The 18289-nt window shown below is 43.4% G+C and overlaps 1 protein-coding gene across 1 annotated transcript in view; it reads right to left on the minus strand.

Annotated features, from left to right (window-relative positions):
- Positions 1 to 1064: 1064 nt before the first annotated feature.
- LOC133987766 (uncharacterized) overlaps positions 1065 to 18289 on the minus strand; it is a 17335-nt gene continuing 110 nt past the window's right edge. Inside the window, exons 2-17 of the mRNA XM_062427210.1 lie at positions 16508 to 16593; positions 15340 to 15567; positions 15182 to 15256; positions 14348 to 14447; positions 13210 to 13333; positions 12036 to 12270; positions 10411 to 10567; positions 9021 to 9108; positions 8856 to 8918; positions 7873 to 8075; positions 7094 to 7225; positions 6073 to 6260; positions 5129 to 5283; positions 3923 to 4156; positions 3044 to 3206; positions 1065 to 1175 (exon numbers count right to left, since the gene is read on the minus strand). Of these exons, the coding sequence (XP_062283194.1) occupies positions 1065 to 1175; positions 3044 to 3206; positions 3923 to 4156; positions 5129 to 5283; positions 6073 to 6260; positions 7094 to 7225; positions 7873 to 8075; positions 8856 to 8918; positions 9021 to 9108; positions 10411 to 10567; positions 12036 to 12270; positions 13210 to 13333; positions 14348 to 14447; positions 15182 to 15256; positions 15340 to 15567; positions 16508 to 16593 (2342 nt within the window). The remainder of the gene's footprint in view (positions 1176 to 3043; positions 3207 to 3922; positions 4157 to 5128; positions 5284 to 6072; positions 6261 to 7093; positions 7226 to 7872; positions 8076 to 8855; positions 8919 to 9020; positions 9109 to 10410; positions 10568 to 12035; positions 12271 to 13209; positions 13334 to 14347; positions 14448 to 15181; positions 15257 to 15339; positions 15568 to 16507; positions 16594 to 18289) is intronic.

An 18289-nucleotide genomic window follows, 5' to 3' on the forward strand; every position in this document is an offset into this window, starting at 1 on the left:
CGTCAACAACGACTCCGATCGTATGACGGGAAACGTGCTGACGCATGAAGGACTCTGATATGAATCCAATACATTTGACGTAACCTCTGATAATGTTTTTTAGGAGTGCAGCTTAATGAAAGATGTAATAGAGTAGTTAAAATTAAAGTCCCGTCATCATGTTTTAATAAAAGTAAAATTATAATATCGACTTATTGATTCAGTCCCTCCAGGAACATGTTATCTATAATAATGAACGTGTGGCATTCAGGAGCTCAAACGAGTGCAGGACTTTCCATGATTTTTTTTTCTCTCCATCTGTGGTGTTGAATCAATCACCAGTGGTTGTTTAGAGTCAGGATTACCTGTTAGACTCACTGGTTTACTTAATTTTGAGTTAACGAAGAGGAATATGAGGAGCCCTCCTGTTGTCCTCAGGTCAAGGAAGGACAGGAGGAAGGGAGGAAAGAAGGAAGGAAGGAAGGAAGGAAGGAAAGGAGTAAGGAGGGAGGGAGGGAGGAAAGGACAAAGGAAGGAAGGAAAGGAGGAAGGAGGGAGGGAGTAAGGAAGGAAGGGGGAGTAAGGAGGGAGGGAGGAAAAGAGGAAGGAAGTAAGGAGAAAAGAAAGGGAGGAAGGAAATGAGCGAAGGAAGGAAAGGAGTAAGGAGGGAGGGAGGCAGGAAGGAAGGAAGGAAGGATGGATGGATGGAAGGAAGTGAGGAAACAAGTATGGAAGGAGGAGGGAGCAAAGAAAGAGGGAAGGAGGGGAAGAACGAAGGAAAAATTAAAGAAAGAGGGAGGAAGGAAGGAAAGAAAGAACAGTCAGAGACGGGGTCAATTTGACCCGGGAGGACGACAGGAGGGTTAAAAAATGTAATTTCAAAAATATTGTGTACTTGTATGCCTGTGAGATTTTACTGTTTGCTGCTATCTCTTTAATTTATTATTTATTTATTGACTTATGAGTAAATGATCATTATCTTATTAATTAAAAGAATACTTATTAAACTGCAGGTTATCAATAATCTGTGAGCTCCTGGAGGTGCTGTGTGTGAAGATGGTGCGTCATTTTAAAACTGAAGGGATTCAAATATCAATGCTTGGTATGATGATGATGATGATGATGAGGACGAGGACGAAGCAGTAATCTGGGGTCATTCTGAGGGTTGGCAGCTTGTTGGTCGCCATGGAAACGACCTGAAGAGAGACAACCAGAGCATATTAAGATTAGTTAGCGCCAACGTTTGGAGCCTGCAGGCGGAACAAACAGAACTCTGATTTTTTAACCTTCCTGTCGTCCCTCCGGGTCAAATTGACCCTGTCTGTTTTGACTGCTCCTTCCTTCCTCCCTTCCTTCTTCCTTCCCTCCTTCTCTCTTTCTTTCCTTCCTCTCTCTTCCCTCCCTTCCTTCTGTCCTTCCTTCCTCCCTCCTTCTTTCCTTCAGTCCTTCATTTCTCTCTTCCTTCTCTCCTCCCTCCCTCCTTCTCTCTTTCTTTCCTTCTTCCTCCCTCCTTTCCTTCCTTCTTCCTCCCTTCGTTCCTTCCTCTTTTCCTTCCTTCTTCCTCCCTTTCTTCCTTCCTTCCTCCCTCTTTTCCTTCCTTCTTCCTCCCTTCCTTCCTCCCTCCCTCCTTTCTTCCTTCCTCCTCTTTCTTTCTTCCTCCTTTCTTCCTTCTTTCTTCCTCCCTCCTTTCCTTCCTTCTTCCTCCCTTCCTTCCTTTCTTCTTCCTTCCTTTCTTCCTCCCTCCTTTCCTTCCTTCTTCCTCCCTTCCTTCCTTCCTCCCTCTTTACCTTCCTTTTTCCATCCTTCCTTCCTTCCTCCCTCCCTTCCTTCCTTCTTCCTCCCTTCCTTCCTTGACTTGAGGACAACATGAGGGTTAATTCATATTTTCACCTATAAAGAAGTAAATTCATTACAATTGAACTCCAAAGACCGTTGACCTTTGACCTCTGAGCAGCAGCACAGGTGAGTCTTACCTAAAGTCTCCAGATCGTGTCGACAGATCTTCTCTTCCTTTTTCCTTGCTGACATTTCTGCAGTTAAAGTTAAAGACGGAGAGTTTAGGGTTCATGGTGTTACAGTCACCTGACATTTCTGATCAATTACTTCACTGTTTATCTCTGAAATGGTCAATCAATCAATCAATCCATCAATCAATCAATCAATCAATCAATCAGGTGTTAGTCAATCTGCAGCTAATCTGATTAATGATTTCCTGACATTAAACTAAACTGTGTGTGTGTGTGTAGTACGTGTGTAGTACTGTTGTGTGTGTGTAGTACTGATGTGTGTGTGTGTAGTACTGGTGTGTGTGTGTGTGTGTGTAGTGTAGTACTGATGTGTGTGTGTGTGTGTGTGTGTGTGTAGTACTGTGGTGTGTGTGTGTAGTACTGGTGTGTGTGTGTGTGTGTAGTACGTTTGTAGTACTGGTGTGTGTGTGTGTGTGTGTGTGTAGTACGTGTGTAGTACTGGTGTGTGTGTGTGTGTAGTATCGGTGTGCGTGTGTGTAGTATCGTGTGTGTGTGTGTGTGTGTGTAGTATCGGTGTGTGTGTGTAGTACTGGTGTTCATGTGTGTAGTATCAGTGTGTGTGTAGTACTGGTGTGTGTGCGTGTAGTACTGGTGTGTGTGCGTGTAGTACTGGTGTGTATGTGTGTAGTACTGGTGTGTGTGTGTGTGTAGTACTGGTGTTTGTGTGTAGTATCAGTGTGTGTGTGTGTGTGTAGTACTGGTGTTTGTGTGTAGTATGTGTGTGTGTGTGTGTGTAGTACTGGTGTGTGTGCGTGTAGTACTGGTGTGTATGTGTGTATTACTGGTGTGTGTGTGTGTAGTATTGTTGTGTGTGCGTGTAGTACTGGTGTGTATGTGTGTAGTATCAGTGTGTGTGTGTGTGTGTAGTACTGGTGTGTGTGCGTGTAGTACTGGTGTGTATGTGTGTAGTACTGGTGTGTGTGTGTGTGTGTGTAGTACTGGTGTGTGTGCGTGTAGTACTGGTGTGTGTGTGTGTGTAGTACTGGTGTGTGTGTGTGTGTAGTATTGTTGTGTGTGTGTGTGTGTGTGTGTATTACCGGCATGCATTTGGTGTCCTTCTTCAAACACAGCTTCATCTTGAACAGCAGGCTCATGCCGCTGTTGTCCCCTTTGAACTGGAACATCTTGAAGGCCAAGATGCTTCCCGTTCCTCTTCCGTTACTCATTACCTTCACCGTGTCGTCCTCCGGGCTCCCACAGCTGCTCGGAAACACATCACATGACATCACACGACATCACACGACATCACATGGCCAGGTACTTCAGTCCAATAATAAAGAAAACCTAATTTCCACCGTCAGATATTCACACAAAACTCATGAATTACAAACATATTGGATTTATGGGTCAATGACGTATAAGGATTTACAACAACTCAATTGTAGAATAATAAAAACCAGCATATCTAATGCAGTAGTTCAAACATTCAGAATGTTGTGTACCTGAAGATCCATATTATAGATTGAAATTAAGTGATTTTAGTGGGTTTTTCAAGATTAATTGGCACTGGCCTTAAAAAAAGTCATGTGGTGCGACCACGATTCATCTTGAAATAAATTAATTTACTTCACATCTATTTTTACAAGTTTTCAGTAATATAAAGTGTTTGGAAACAAAGTATTTGTATTTTTTTTTTTAAATTTTTGTAAATGATGATCTTTTATTTATATAAGATAATTCAAGATGAATCATGGTCGCACCACATGACTTTTTTTAAGGCCAGTGCCAATTAATCTTGAAAAACCCACTAAAATCACTTTCACATTGTAATATGAATTTTCAGGTACACAACATTCTGAATGTTTGAACTACTGCATTAGATATGCTTGTTTTTATTATTCTAAAATTGAGTTGTTGTAAATCCTTATACGCCATTGACCCATAAATCAGAGTGCAGAAACAAACCCGCTACTCACCCATTGACGACGAGGTCGTACGTCGCTCCGGCCTTGCTCTTCGCAATGCAGGACTTGAGAACCAGGTCGATCAGGTTTGAGTCAAACCCGATGGCTTCCACGCTGATGTAGATGATCGTGTCCAGGGTGATGCCCTTTGAAGGGTCGAACGGTTTGGTGCAGTCCTTGTCGCCGCACAGTTTGATAGCCATCTTGTAATTCCAGGATCCGGACGCAATCTCCTTCACTGCTTTGCTACACACACACACACACAAACACACACACATTTGTCACATTGCATTGACTTACATTCATCTCTTTGAGACTTGAAACATTGTGAACTCGTCCTTTTAAGATGAGCCGTTAAACACTGTGTAAAGTGAATTCAGACATTTTCTTCTAAACACATTAAATAGGTCATTAATGTATTTCTAAAAAAGGTGTAAAAAGCATTTCAACCATTTAGATTTGAATTGTGGAGCTAGGCTTCACAAACTGTGTTTCAACATTTCTGTGTCTGGATTTAATGGGGATTTAAATTGGGTGTTTAGCATAAACCCGCCCCTGCTGCTGTAGGTATAAATACATTCAGCGCACACTACTACTACTACAGTCTACAGTTAGTCAGTTAGCTGAGTTAGCCGCCAAGCTAGCAACAGAAAGCTCTCAGACGTAGCGTCCATGTTTCTGGTAGAGGTGGTGACTTTGATTGACAGGTGACACTTGGTAGGGGGCGGGGCTTCAGCGAACTCGGCGGGCACTCCCACAGCGTTTGGCAGCACAGAAAGAGGCTGACTTTTACACAACTTTGAAGCCTAATTTCATATATTTGGCGATTTTTTGAATCATTCAAATTTGGCAGGGTGATTAACAACACACTTTTCTGTGTAATGTCAAACTCAGAACACATATTTATTCTTACTTTACACAGACTTTAAAGCTTCATAGAGGAATTCCTTTTAATCAGTTTAAAACTGGATTAAAAATGACTTCTGAGAGTCTAGAGTGACATCGGTGCTTCCCTACTTACATTCACCAATTGGAAAACTGTTTACCAGCATAATTTCAGCTCTAATTAACTTTATCATGCTGGTTGAGGAAGAATAATTTTAAGAGTCCTTCGTAACGGTTTCTACCTGCACAGACGTGACAGGTGAGCCTCGGTTTTTAATGATGAACGCCTTCGTGACTGTTGTATGCCGGTTATTTAAAAGCTGAAGGACTCACCCGCCTTTGAGTTTGAAGATAAAGTCGTGGACCTCCGGCTGGACGTAGAAGCAGGAGAAGTCCATTTTGACCGATCCGTGGCGATAGATCTCACCAGAGGAGCCGCTGTCGTCTGTCTTGATGGTGTTCTCGTAGATGATTTTTTGGTCTTTGGCCTGCAGAGTCACAAAGATTCAGATTGTTACTGCGTGATGTTACAGATGTACGCACAATTTCACGAAACATTAATGTATTTTTTATTAACCCCAAAATGTCTAATCTTTCAGTAAAATCTCTGCTAGTAGAAACGGCAATATGAAACATTTTAGGTTGTGTTCAGGCGCTGACAGCACTTGGTTAAGGTTAGAGAAACATGTTTATTAGTTTATTTATTTGTCATTACAACCCAGGCGGGGAGTTCCGGTCCTCTGAAATGATGCGAACGTGGAAGTAACTTAAAACTGCATTCTATCAAAAGGCCACCAGGGGGCGACCGTTTTGGTGTCAAAAGGACTTCCGTCTCTATACAAGTCAATGGAGAATTCACCAACTTCTCACTTGATTTCTAACCTCAGTAAACGTTTTCAAAATGTGTTTATGGTCTCAATCGCTAGTTTAAAGCCTTCTTCAATGCAGTATGATGTTCATTTGGGACATTTTGGCCTCCCTGATTTTATATGTGACGATAAAGCAGGGTATGCATTAGGGCGTGGCTACGTCGTGATTGACAGGTTGATTGGTTCACAGGTTCAGGAGGGCGCCTCATGCTCCTCCTGATGCCCATATAAGTAGAATCCATGTTTAAATTTTTCCCAGCATGCACCTGAAGTTTTCAAGATGGTGCTGCTCAGATCCGATACTATTGGCCTCCGAGCAGCAGTCCACAAACCAATGGGTGACGTCACGGATGTTACGTCCATTTCTTATATGCAGTCTGTGGTTTTTAGTGAATAAAAGACTCTCACCGTGATGATCGCCCCGCAGGCTTTTTGGCTGTTGTAGTCAAACATCACCATGCGGGTCTTCTGGTCCATCTGACCTTTACAGGTTTCATCATTGAGGCGTAAGATCGAGTAGTCGATGCCTTTCTCTGCCAGGAGACAACTGGGCAGAGACACGGAGGCGGAGTTCTGCTTGCATACCGTCTTGTCACCTGATGAAACGAATCAAACGCTCACTTACATGTAACACTCGGAAAAGTACATGAATAAAATCTCATGTTGGGCTAGATTATAAAATATCACCAGTGAATGAATCCTAAAAACCTGCAGATTGCTTATTAAATACTGTTGTTAAGTACTGGTTTTACTGGTTTTAAGTAATGAAATGTATGACTCAACGTGAGAAAGGACAAACAGATTAAACGAAGTGTCTGAAATTGACAAATATTGGGAAGAAATGACATCAACTCATTAAAAAATAACAGGTTCGGCCTCTGAAATTAACAAAATAAATGAGGAAAAATGAACGTCAGTGTTAGTTTTTTATTATGAAACTTTCTTCTCTTCTTATTATTCACTTTTAATATTGATTTTGTTTATTTCCAAACACATTTTTATATATATATATGTGACTTGAATTTGTTTTATTTATATTTTTTGTATTTTACATAAGATTTAAAATATTAGCAGCTCATTTCTGATCAAAGTGGAAACACATACTTCTCTGTACTTCACTGGTTTTAATGACAGTATGCAGCACATTGTCTCATTTCTAATTATCTGTATTTCCTAAACTAGAGATCAGGTGTTTGATGCCAGTATATCTACTTTCAGGTCTAGTTGAAAAGTGAGACATCTGGATAAAAGTTTCCTAAAATGCAAGAGGATGTACTCAACAGTCCACAAACCAAAAACTTGTTAGAAAACTAGAAAATATTCACATTTAAGAAGCTGGATTCACTTAAAAATGTTTTCAAAAATGATCAAAAAAGTTGGTGATTCATTTTCTGTGGATGGACTAATGGACTGAATTAAACCGTCTTACCCAAAGTGTCAGCTGATCTGTATTTGTCGGCGAATTTGGCGCGACAGAGGCATCGAGGTCGACCGACGGGATCCTGACCGCAGAACTCGTGAGTAATGCAGTCGGTGTCCTGACAGACGACCTGAGGGGCGGCTGGAGAGACAGAGAGGTGAGAGGTCAACTTTACTGAATCAGAAGATAAAGGATTAACCCTCCTGTTGTCCTCAGGTCAAGGAAGGACAGGAGGAAGGGATGAGGAAGGGAGGAAGGAAGGGAGTAAGGAGGGAGGGAGTAAGAAAGGAAGGAAGGAAAGGAGTAAGGAAGGAAGGAAGGGAGTAAGGAGGGAGGGAGGGAGTATGAAAGGAAGGAAGGAAAGGAGTAAGGAGGGAAGGAAGGAAAAGAGTGAGGAGGGAGGAAGGAAGGAAAGGAGTAAGGAGGGATGGAGGAAAAGAGGAAGGAAGTAAGGAGAGAAGGAAGGAAGGAAAGGAGCAAGGAAGGAAAGGAGTAGGGAGGGAGGAAGGAAGGAACAGTCAAAACAGACCGGGTCAAGGAAGGAAGGTAGGGAGGAAGAAGGAAGGAAAGGAGGAAGAAGGAAGGAAAGGAGGGAGGAAGGGAGGAAGATGGGAGGAAAGAAGGGAAGGGAGGAAGGAAGGAAGGAAGGAAGGAACAGTCAAAACAGACCGGGTCAATTTGACCCGGGAGAACGACACAAAGACGAGACTTCTGCACAGTACTGTGTGTTGTAACAAGAGTATTTCTGTTTCATGTTTCATGTCTTAGTTTTATACAGACGGTCTTACAGCAGCTGGCCTTTGACTTCCAGCCGGTCAGCGAGTCACTGCTGTACGTGCTGCAGGCTCTGGCGTACGCCTCCAGGAACTGACACTGCAGACCGTCCACCGCCGGGTATTTACACAGCGTCTTGGTGCAGACGTCGATGTACGGCTTCGGAGCGACATGAGCGTGACAGGAAGTGAACGGAGCCTCATTCAGCAGGTTACAGCTGTTAGCAGATAAACAGAACAGGGAGAAGTATTCAGATTCCTTACTTAACCTTCTGTCGTCCTGCCGGGTCAAATTAACCCCATCTGTTTTGACTGTTCCTTCCTTCCTTCCTCCCTTCCTTCTTTCCTCCCTTCCTTCTTTCCTTTCTCCCTCCCTCCCTCATCCGTTCTTTCATCCCTCCCTCCTACCTTCCTGCCTTCCTTCTTTCCTTTCCTTTCCTCCCTTCCTTCCTCCCTCTCTTCCCTCCTTCCACCCACCCTCCTTTCCTTCCATCTTCCTCCCTTCCTTCCTCCTTTCCTTCCGTCTTCCTTCCTTCCTCCCTTCTTCCTCCCTTCCTTCCTTCCTCACTCCTTTCCTTCCTTCTTCCTCCCTTCTTCCCTTCCTCCCTCCTTTCCTTCCTTCTTCCTCCCTTCCTTCCTTCCTCCCTCCTTTCCTTCTTTCCTTCCTCCCTTCCTTCTTTCCTTTCCTCCCTTCTTCCTCCCTCTCTTCCCTCCTTCCTTCCCTCCTTCCATCCATCCTCCCTTCCTTCCTTCTTCCTTCCTTCCTTCCTTCTTCCTCCCTTCCTTCCATCTTCCTCCCTTCCATCCTTCCTTCTTCCTCCCTCCCTTCCTTAAGTAAACGTATCAATACAACAGTGTAAAATATTACATTACGAGTAACTGCAGGTTAAAAATACACAATTATTATTCATAAGTATTTGTTAGCAGCAATCAGCTTTTTAATCAGCTGTGGAGAAAGTGGAAGAGTGTGATGTGTGTTGAGGTGCGTCTCTGCTCACTGTTTAGTCATGGCGACACAGTCGGGCTTAACGTCAGGAGTCTCAGTGAGCTTCTTTTCACAGCTAGGGGGCGACAAACAGCAGAAGGTAACGTGAACACATAGAAACATACAAAGCAGTGGCAGCAGTCAGTGATGTGACGTTCAGGTACAGACGAGGTCTTACTCGGCAAGGCTGTGGTCAGAGGACTTCACTTCACTCAAAGTTTTCTTGGAGTTCACACATAAACCCTGGAGGGAACCTGCTCCTGGTCCTGGATCAGATTTACAAATGTCAGTCACATGTGGGACATTTTATTACCTCAAGATACAGCAAAGCAGCACATATCTGCCATATTTACAGTCTTTTTAGCATCAAATTCCCTCTTTGTGTTTCCTCAGACAGTGTTTCATACTGACTATTAAAAGATCTCCTTCAAATGTGCTTTCAATGGAAGTGATGGAGACTAAATCCACAGTGTGTCCACACAGTCATTTAAAAGTAGATGATCAGCTTCTATTGAGCTTCATCAGTCTGAGTTATTATATCAATGATATCTGACATGTTTACTGAGTGGAGACTACATGGAGGAGGAGTACTTTATGGAGTAGTAGTAGTAGTACTTTATGGAGTAGTAGTAGTAGTACTTTATGGAGTAGTAGTAGTACTTTATGGAGTAGTAGTAGTAGTACTTTATGGAGTAGTAGTAGTAGTACTTTATGGAGTAGTAGTAGTACTTTATGGAGTAGTAGTAGTACTTTATGGAGTAGTAGTAGTAGTACTTTATGTAGTAGTAGTAGTACTTTATGGAGTAGTAGTAGTAGTAGTAGTAGTAGTAGTAGTACTTTATGGAGTAGTAGTAGTACTTTATGGAGTAGTAGTAGTACTTTATGGAGTAGTAGTAGTAGTACTTTATGTAGTAGTAGTAGTACTTTATGGAGTAGTAGTAGTAGTAGTAGTAGTAGTAGTACTTTATGGAGTAGTAGTAGTACTTTATGGAGTAGTAGTAGTACTTTATGGAGTAGTAGTAGTAGTACTTTATGTAGTAGTAGTAGTACTTTATGGAGTAGTAGTAGTAGTAGTAGTAGTAGTAGTACTTTATGGAGTAGTAGTAGTACTTTATGGAGTAGTAGTACTTTATGTAGTAGTAGTAGTAGTAGTAGTACTTTATGGAGTAGTAGTAGTACTTTATGGAGTAGTAGTACTTTATGTAGTAGTAGTAGTAGTAGTAGTACTTTATGGAGTAGTAGTAGTAGTACTTTCAGAGTACTTCAGATCAACTTTTAAATCCATGTTTCCTCAGAAGGAGGACTGTGGGTTTAGTCCTCCATCACTTCCATAGTAAATATGATGAAGGATCTTCTGATGGTCAGTATGAACAGGAGGAATCATTACAGACACATAAACACACTTACTGTTACTTTGAGCTCCTGACTGTTGGGTTAAGACACATTGAAGACCCTTTTTCTTATTTCAGATTCTCAAATTTGATGATTTGCTGTTTTTCGTTCGATGAATGCAGATTTGTCGTCATATTTTCTTAACTCAGCTGTGAAGTGTCCTTTTTATTTTGTACCTGTCATTTGGATCTGTGCGGTGGTGCCGTCAAAGAAGATCGAAACAACGTATTTGTTGAGCGTCATCTTGGCGGTGACTCCGGTTTGGTCCTTTGACAGCTCAACATCATGAACCTTCTTGGGTGAACTGCTCAGACTCTGCACCGAGTCGCCCACCTACGGAGACATAAAGACATAAAGACGAGGAACAAACACGCCTCTGATCTGTCCCTCTAGACCTGAAACGATTGATCGATTAGTTGATTGACTCTGTGATGCTATTTCACACTCAAACTTGTTCTCTATACACTACTTGCAAACAGACCAAGTTCTCTGTAGACTAGCTGGTGAACATAGAGGAGCATTTAGATATTTCCTTCTTTCCTTCCTTCCTCCCTCTTTCTTTAATTTTTCCTTCGTTCTTCCCCTCGTTCCTCTTTTCCTCACTTCCGTCCTTCCATCCTTCCTTGCTCCTTTCCTTCCTCCCTTCCTTCTCCCCTTACTTCCTTCCTCTTTTCCTCCCTCCCTCCCTCCTTACTCCTTTCCTTCCTTCCTTACTTACTCTCTCCCTCCTTCCTCCTTTCCTTTCTTTCTTTCTTCCTTCCTTCCTTCTTTCCTCCCTCCCTCCCTTACTCCTTTCTTTTCTTCCTTCCTTTCTCCGTTCCTCCGTTCCTCCCTACTTACTCCTTTACTTCCTTCCTTTCTCCTTTCTTCCCTCCCTCCCTCCTTACTCCTTTCCTTCCTTTCTTCTTTCCTTCCTCCCCTCCCTCCCTCCCTTCCTTCCTTCATTCCTTCCTTCCTTCCTTCTTTCCTCCCTTCCTCATCCCTTCCCCCTGTCCTTCCTTGACCTGAGGACAACAGGAGGGTTAACAGGAAGAAACCTCAGAACCAGACTCAAAGTGGGAGAACATCTGCCTCGACCGGTTGGAGTAGAGAGGAGAGAGAGGAAGGAGAGGAGAGAGGTTGTTGTTTTTTTCATGTGTTGAGAAATTATACTGCATCTTTATGCATAAAATGTGCTTTAAAATAAGTAAAGTTGTTATATCATTTATAAACAGATCGCAAGCAGATTCAGAACCTAAAGATCGTCAGGATCGACTGAAACGTATAACTGAGTATCATCAGCGTAGATGTTGATATTTTGCTGCCTTTTGAACTGATTTTAACCCCTTCTGTTGTCCTCAGGTCAAGGAAGGACAGGAGGAAGGGAGGAAAGAAGGAAGGAAGGAAGGAAGGAATGAGGGAGGGAGGAAAGGAGAAAGGAAGGAAGGAAAGGAGGGAGGAAAGAAGGAAGGAAAGGAGTAAGGAGGGAGGGAGTAAGGAAAGAGAAAGGAAGGAAGTAAAGAGGGAGGGAGGGAGGAAAGAAGGAAGGGAGGAAGGAAGGAGGGAGGGAGGAAAGGAGAAAGGAAGGAAGGAAAGGAGAAAGGAAAGGAAGGAAGGAAGAAAGGAAGTGAGAAAAGAAGTATGGAAGGAAGATGGAGCAAAGAAAGAGGGAAGGAGGGGAAGAATGAAGGAAAATTTAAAGAAAGAGGAAGGAAGGAAGGAAGGAAAGAACGAACAGTCAAAAGAGATGGGGTCAATTTGACCCGGGAGGACGAAAGGAGGGTTAAATGCTGGAGTGACCGATTCAAGCTTTTTATCTTACCTTCGCGTTCCTGCCAGGTCCCAGCTGAATGTTGACATTCTTGGCGTCCAGATGCAGGATCACATGGTCCACAAAACTCACATCTTTACGGCGACGTTCTTGGAAGACGGCGAACAGCTTGAAGCCCGTCCCTGACAGCAGAGAGTATCCACAGCGATCCGGGACAGAACCAACTTGGCCATTGATATCGATGACTTCTGGGCCGGTCACGGTGCAAACGGCATCAAACAGACACCTGACAGAGGAAGTAGTGAGGGAGAGTTGGCGTTAACACAAGTCCAAACTGATGAAATAACATGACGGGAACTCAGATCTGTTTACAGCTTTGCCAACTTATATATCACAACCTCTTGATGGAGATTCACAGTAAGTTTATTAACCCTTCTGTTGTCCTCCCGGGTCAAATTGACCCCGTATGTTTTGACTGTTACTTCTTTCCTCCCTTCCTTCTTTCCGTCTGTCCTTCCTCCCTCCCTCCTTCTCTCTTTCCTCTCTCTTTCCTCCCTTCCTTCTTTCCGTCTGTCCTTCCTTCCTCCCTCCTTCTCTCTTTCCTCCCTTCCTTCTTTCCTTCCTCCATCCCCCTTTCTTCATTCCTTCTGTCCTTCCTTCCTTCCTCCCTCTTTTCCTTCCTTCTTCCTCCATTCCTTCCTCCCTCCCTCCTTCTTTCCTTTCCTCCCTTCCTTCCTTCCTTCCTTCCTCCCTCCCTTCTTACTCCGGAGGGAAGGAAGGAAAAGAGTAAGGAGGAAGGAAAGGAGTAAGGAGGGAGGGAGGAAGGAAAGGAGGAAGGAAGGAGGAAGGAAGGAAGAAAAGGAGGGAGGGAGTAAGGAAGAAAGGAAAGGAGCAAGGAAGGAGGGAGGAAGGAAGGAGGGAAGGAAAGAAGTATGGAAGGCGGATGGAGCAAAGAAAGAGGGAAGGAGGGGAAGAACGAAGGAAAAACTTAAGAAAGAGGGAGGAAGGAAGGAAAGAAGATGGGGTCAGTTTGACCCGGGAGGACAAAAGGAGGGTTAAAAGTAACGTAATAGTTACTTTTCCTGGTAATTAATTACTTTGACATTGATTTAACTCAGTTACTAACTCAGATACTTTTTGGGAGAAGTAATGAGTAACTATAATTACTTTTTTAAAGTAACGTGCCCAACACTGATTATTAGATATGAAAGGCAAACATATTTACTCTCCGTTTCCCTTGCAGCGCTCTGTTTGGCCACAGGAGGCGGTGCTGACGGCAGCTGAACTGCTGCAGGTAACCGATTGTCCCTTTGAGTCGCACCCCTTCGTTTTGGTTTCATAGGCAGCACCTGTAAAAAAACAAAAACACTGATTACTGACTGAGATAACAGCAACGTTGAAATGTTCTTATTTGGCCTTAATCCTCCTGTTGTCCTCAGGTCAAGGAAAGACAGGAGGAAGGAAGGAAAGAAGGAAGGAAGGAAAGAAAGGAGTGAGTAAGGAGGGAGGGAGGAAAGGAAAGGAGTAAGGAGGGAGGGAGGAAAGGAAAGGAGTAAGGAGGGAGGGCGGGAGGAAAGGAGGAAGGAAGGAAGGATGGAAGAAAATAAAGGAAGGGAGGAAAGGAAGGATGGAAGGGACGGAAGGAAGGAAGTAAAGATGGAAGGAAGGAAGGAAGAAAAGGAAGGAGGAAGGAAGGGAGGAAAGGAGTAAGGAGGGAGGGAGGAAAGGAGGAAGGAAGGAAGGGTGGAAGAAAAGAAAGGAAGGGAGGAAAGGAAGGAAGGAAGGAAAGGAGTAAGGAGGGAGGGCGGGAGGAAAGGAGGAAGGAAGGAAGGATGGAAGGAAAGGAAGGAAAGGAGGGAAGGAAGGAAAGATGGAAGGAAGGAAGGAAGAAAAGGAAGGAGGAAGGAAGGGAGGAAAGGATTAAGGAGGGAGGGAGGAAAGGAGGAAGGAAGGGAGGAAAGGAGGAAGGAAGGAAGGAAGGAAAGGAGGGAGGGAGGGAGGAAGTAAGGGAGGAAAGGAAAGAAGGAAGGGAGGATGGAAGGATGAAAAGGAGGGAAGGAAGGAAGAGAAGGAGGGAGAGAGGAAGGGAGGAAGGAAGGAAGGAAGGAAAGAAGCAAGGAAAGAAGGAAGGAAGAAGGAAGGGAAGGAAAGGAAGGAAGGAGAGAAGGAAGGAAGAAAAGGAGGGAGGAAGGAAAGGAAGCAAGGAAGGGAGGAAGGAGGGAGGAAGGACAGACGGAAAGAAGGAAGGGAGGAAAGAAGGAACAGTCAAAACAGACGGGGTCAATTTGACCCGGGAGGACGACAGGAAGGTTAAACTGTAATTTGGGTGAATTGACTCTTTCTGAACCAGCAGCTCTGCTAACCTAAGTGTCTGCATCCGCTCAGGTCCTTGGTGTCCGCTGTAACCTTCTTCGTTAAAGACCATTGATGCAGCTGTTTCCCACCGACCTGCACATCCACAGCCTGCAGAGCAACAACACACACACATAGATCGCTAAACCCACAGTCCTCCTTCTGAGGAAACATGGATTTAAAAGTTGATGTGAAGCTAATATGAAGCTTCAGTCGTCTGAATGAGTCAAATCTTCATCTTCTATATTTCAACGTTACAGTGTTTTTAGTACCAAAGTCTCTTTGTTACTATGGTTACACCACAGCTCAACAGGGAAACACTAAGAGGGAATTTACTGCTGAAAACACTGATACTACAAAAAGTACTACTACTACTACTACTACTACTACTACTACAAAAAGTACTACTACTACTACTACTACTACTACAAAAAGTACTACTACTACTACTACTGCTGCTACTACAAAAAGTACTACTACCACTACTACAAAAAGTACTACTAGTAATACTACTACTACTACTAGTACTACTACTACTACTACTAGTACTGCTAGTAGTACTACTACTACTACTAGTACTACTACTGCTACTACTACTACTACTACTACTAGTACTACTACTACTACTACAACTACTATTGTCACTGTTACTACTTCTATTACACCTACTACAAAAAGTACTACTTCTACTACTACAAAAAAACTACTTGCACTACCACTACTTCTTCTAGTACTACTACATAAAGTACTACTACTACTACTACTACATAAAGTACTACCACTACATAAAGTACTACTACTACTACATAAAGTACTACTCCTACATGTCTCACAGGTTTACTCACCAGAGAAGCCGTAGTGTCTTCCAGTTTTATTTGCATACCAGATAGTTTGCCAAACGTGCGGAAATGGTAGTTAATCTAAAAAAAAACATATAAAAACCATCAGTATTTGATTTGTTCGGTGATGTTAACGTTCGCTGATGACACTGCGCCGTACTCACGTGCACTTTGCCGTTTGCATCCTTCAGATTCAGGATCGCACCGCATGAGGACGAACCTGTGAACTTCAGAGTTGTGTGATAATCTGAACCAGCATTAACCACGTTGTCTTCTTTGAGCCATGAAACCTGGGTGACTGTGCTGAGAGACGCCACCAGACAGTCGTTGTCGGCTCCGGAGCTGTAAGCGGCTTTGAAACACACTGTGAGTTTGCCGCTGTCGCTGCCGACCTGCGATCATCAGAGAGACACAACGAGTCAAACCTCAACACAACCATGGATGAAATCTTTGAGCAATATTACAGCACTGTGCAGGATTAGTGAGGTTTGATTCTTCTGTCCGTACATGAGCAGCCCAGTTATCTTGGATCAAAGAGAGTCGAAGGATGCTGAAGCTGATCCCTTCTTTCCTCCCTTCTTTCCTCCCTTCTTTCCTTCCTTCCTTCCTTCCTTCCTTCCTTCCTTCCTTCCTTTCCTTCCTCCCCCTACCTTCCTCCCTTCCTTCTTTACTCTGTCCTTCTTTCCTTGCTTCCTCCCTTCCTCTTTTTCTTTCTCCCTCCCTCCCTAATTCCTTCTTTCATCCCTCCCTCCTACCTTCATTCCTTCCTTCTTTCCTCTGTCCTTCCTTCCTTTCCTTCCTCCCTTCCTTCCTTCCTCCCTCCTTTCCTCCATCTTCCTCCTTTCCTTCCTCCTTTCCTTCCTCCTTTCCTCCCTTCTTCCTCCCTTCCATCTTTCCCTCTGTCCTCCCTTCCTTCTTTCCTTTCCTCCCCCGTTCCTTCCTTCCTTCCTCCCTCCTTTCCTTCCATCTTCCTCCCTTCCTTCCTCCTTTCCTCCTTTCCTTCTTCCCCCCTTCCTTCCTTCCTCCTCCCTTCCTTCCTCCCTTCCTTCCTCCTTTTCTTCCTTCTTCCTCCCTCCCTTCCCCCCTTCCTTCCTCCTTTCCTTCCTTCTTCCTTCCTTCCTTCCTTCTTACTCCTGTCCTCCCTTCTTCCCCCCTTCCTTCCTTCTTCCTCCCTTCCTTCCTCCCTTCCTTCCTCCTTTTCTTCCTTCTTCCTCCCTTCCTTCCTCCTTTCCTTCCTTCCTTCCTCCCTTCCTTCCTTCTTCCTCCCTTCCTTCCTTGACTCGAGGACAACAGGAGGGTTCATTCTTCTCTTTATAATAAAACTTTACTCACATACAGTTTGTCGTAAACTTGTCCAAAATATGAGATGGAACAGCTGCTGATGTCGATTTCAGCCGGGATTGATTCAGTGTTTGCACCTGTGGAGAGTTCAGATCAGCACGGAGAAGTTATAAACACAAAACGTTTTTCTGCAAATTTGTAATTTCATGGGAAAAAAAGGTAATATAAAGAATAGATTTTAAGGCAGTTTAACCTTGAGTCAAGGAAGGAAGGGAGGGAGGAAGGAAGGATGGAAGGGAGGAAAAAGGAAGGAAAGGAGGAAGAAGGAAGGAAAGTAGGGAGGAAGGAAGGGAGGGAGGAAGGAAGAAGAGAAGGGAGGAAGAAGGAAGAAAAGGAGGGAGGAAAGAAGGAAAGGAAGGGAGGGAGGGAGGAAGAAGGAAGGAAAGGAGGGAGGAAAGGAAAGAATGAAGTGAGGAAACGAAGGAAGGAAGGAGGGAAGGAGGAAGGAAGGGAGGAAAGGAAAGAAGGAAGGGAGGAAAGAAGGAAAGGAAGGGAGGGAGGAAGGAAGGGAGGAAAGGAAGGAAGGAAGGAAGGAAGGAAGGAAGGAAAGAAGGAAGGAAGGGAGGAAAGAACGAACAGTCAAAACAGACGGGGTCAATTTGAGCCGGGAGGACGACACAAAGGTTAAAGGAAGAACTGTTTCAATATTTGGAGATTAAATATGCTTTTTTGTGGAAGTTAAAGTCTGAATATACTTGAGAAAAAAAATTAAAGTAAAAATGTTTTGAAATTCAAAATTAAAGCTGCAAAAGATTTTAAATAATTAAAATATTTTGAGAAAAGTTTTACTATCAAATTCATAAAAATAAACTTTCAAGAAAAAATACTTTAAATATTACAAAAGTTGTAAAATGTTACGATAAATGTCAGGGGAATAAAATTAAAGCTACAATTTATTTATTTTTTGGTACTTTGAATATTTCAAGAAAAATTTAAAATGTCATTTTTTAGTTTTAAGTCTTAATATTTGTACAAATTTCTTATTATATTTTACAATTAAATTCATTCATGTTTGAAAATTAAACTCTAAAATTAAAACTAAATAATAATTTGAAGGAGAGAAGTTGTAATGTTTTAATATTAAAGGTGCAATACCGACATTCAGCCACTAGATGTCGCCACTATAACAGCAGCATCTCAGACCAGAAGTAATGTACATGATGTTTAACCTTCATGTCCTGTTGACCCCGTCTGTTTTTGACTGTTCCTTCTTTCCTCCCTTCCTTCCTTCCATCTGTCCTTCCTCCCTCCTTCTCTCTTTCTTTCTTCCTCTCTCTTTCCTCCCTTCCTTCTTTCCTTCCTCCATCCCCCTTTCTTCCTTCCTTCTGTCCTTCTTTCCTCCCTCCCTCCTTTCCTCCTTCCCTCCTTCTCTCTCTCTTTCCTCCCCCCTCCCTTCCTCCCTTCCTTCTTTCCTCTGCCCTTCTTTCCTTCCTTCCTCCCTTCCTCTTTTCCTTTCTCCCTCCCTCCTACCTTCTTTCCTTCTTTCCTCCGTCCTTCCTTCCTTCCTTTCCTTTCCTTTCTCCCTTCCTTCTTTCCTTTCCTTTCCTCCCTTCCTTCCTCCCTCCTTTCATTCCTTCCTCCCTCCTTCTTTCCTTCCTTCTTCCTCCCTTCCGTTCTCCTTTACTTCTTTTTTCCTTCATTCCTTCCTTCTTCTTCCCTTCCTTCCTCCCTCCCTCCTTTCCTTCCTTCTTTGCTTCCTTCTCCCTCCCTTCCATCCTTCCTCCCTTCCTTCCTTGACTCGAGGACAACAGGAATCACCCTCTTTCTTCTTTT

This window comes from Scomber scombrus, chromosome 10, assembly GCF_963691925.1.
Source record: "Scomber scombrus chromosome 10, fScoSco1.1, whole genome shotgun sequence".
NCBI lineage: Eukaryota > Metazoa > Chordata > Actinopteri > Scombriformes > Scombridae > Scomber > Scomber scombrus.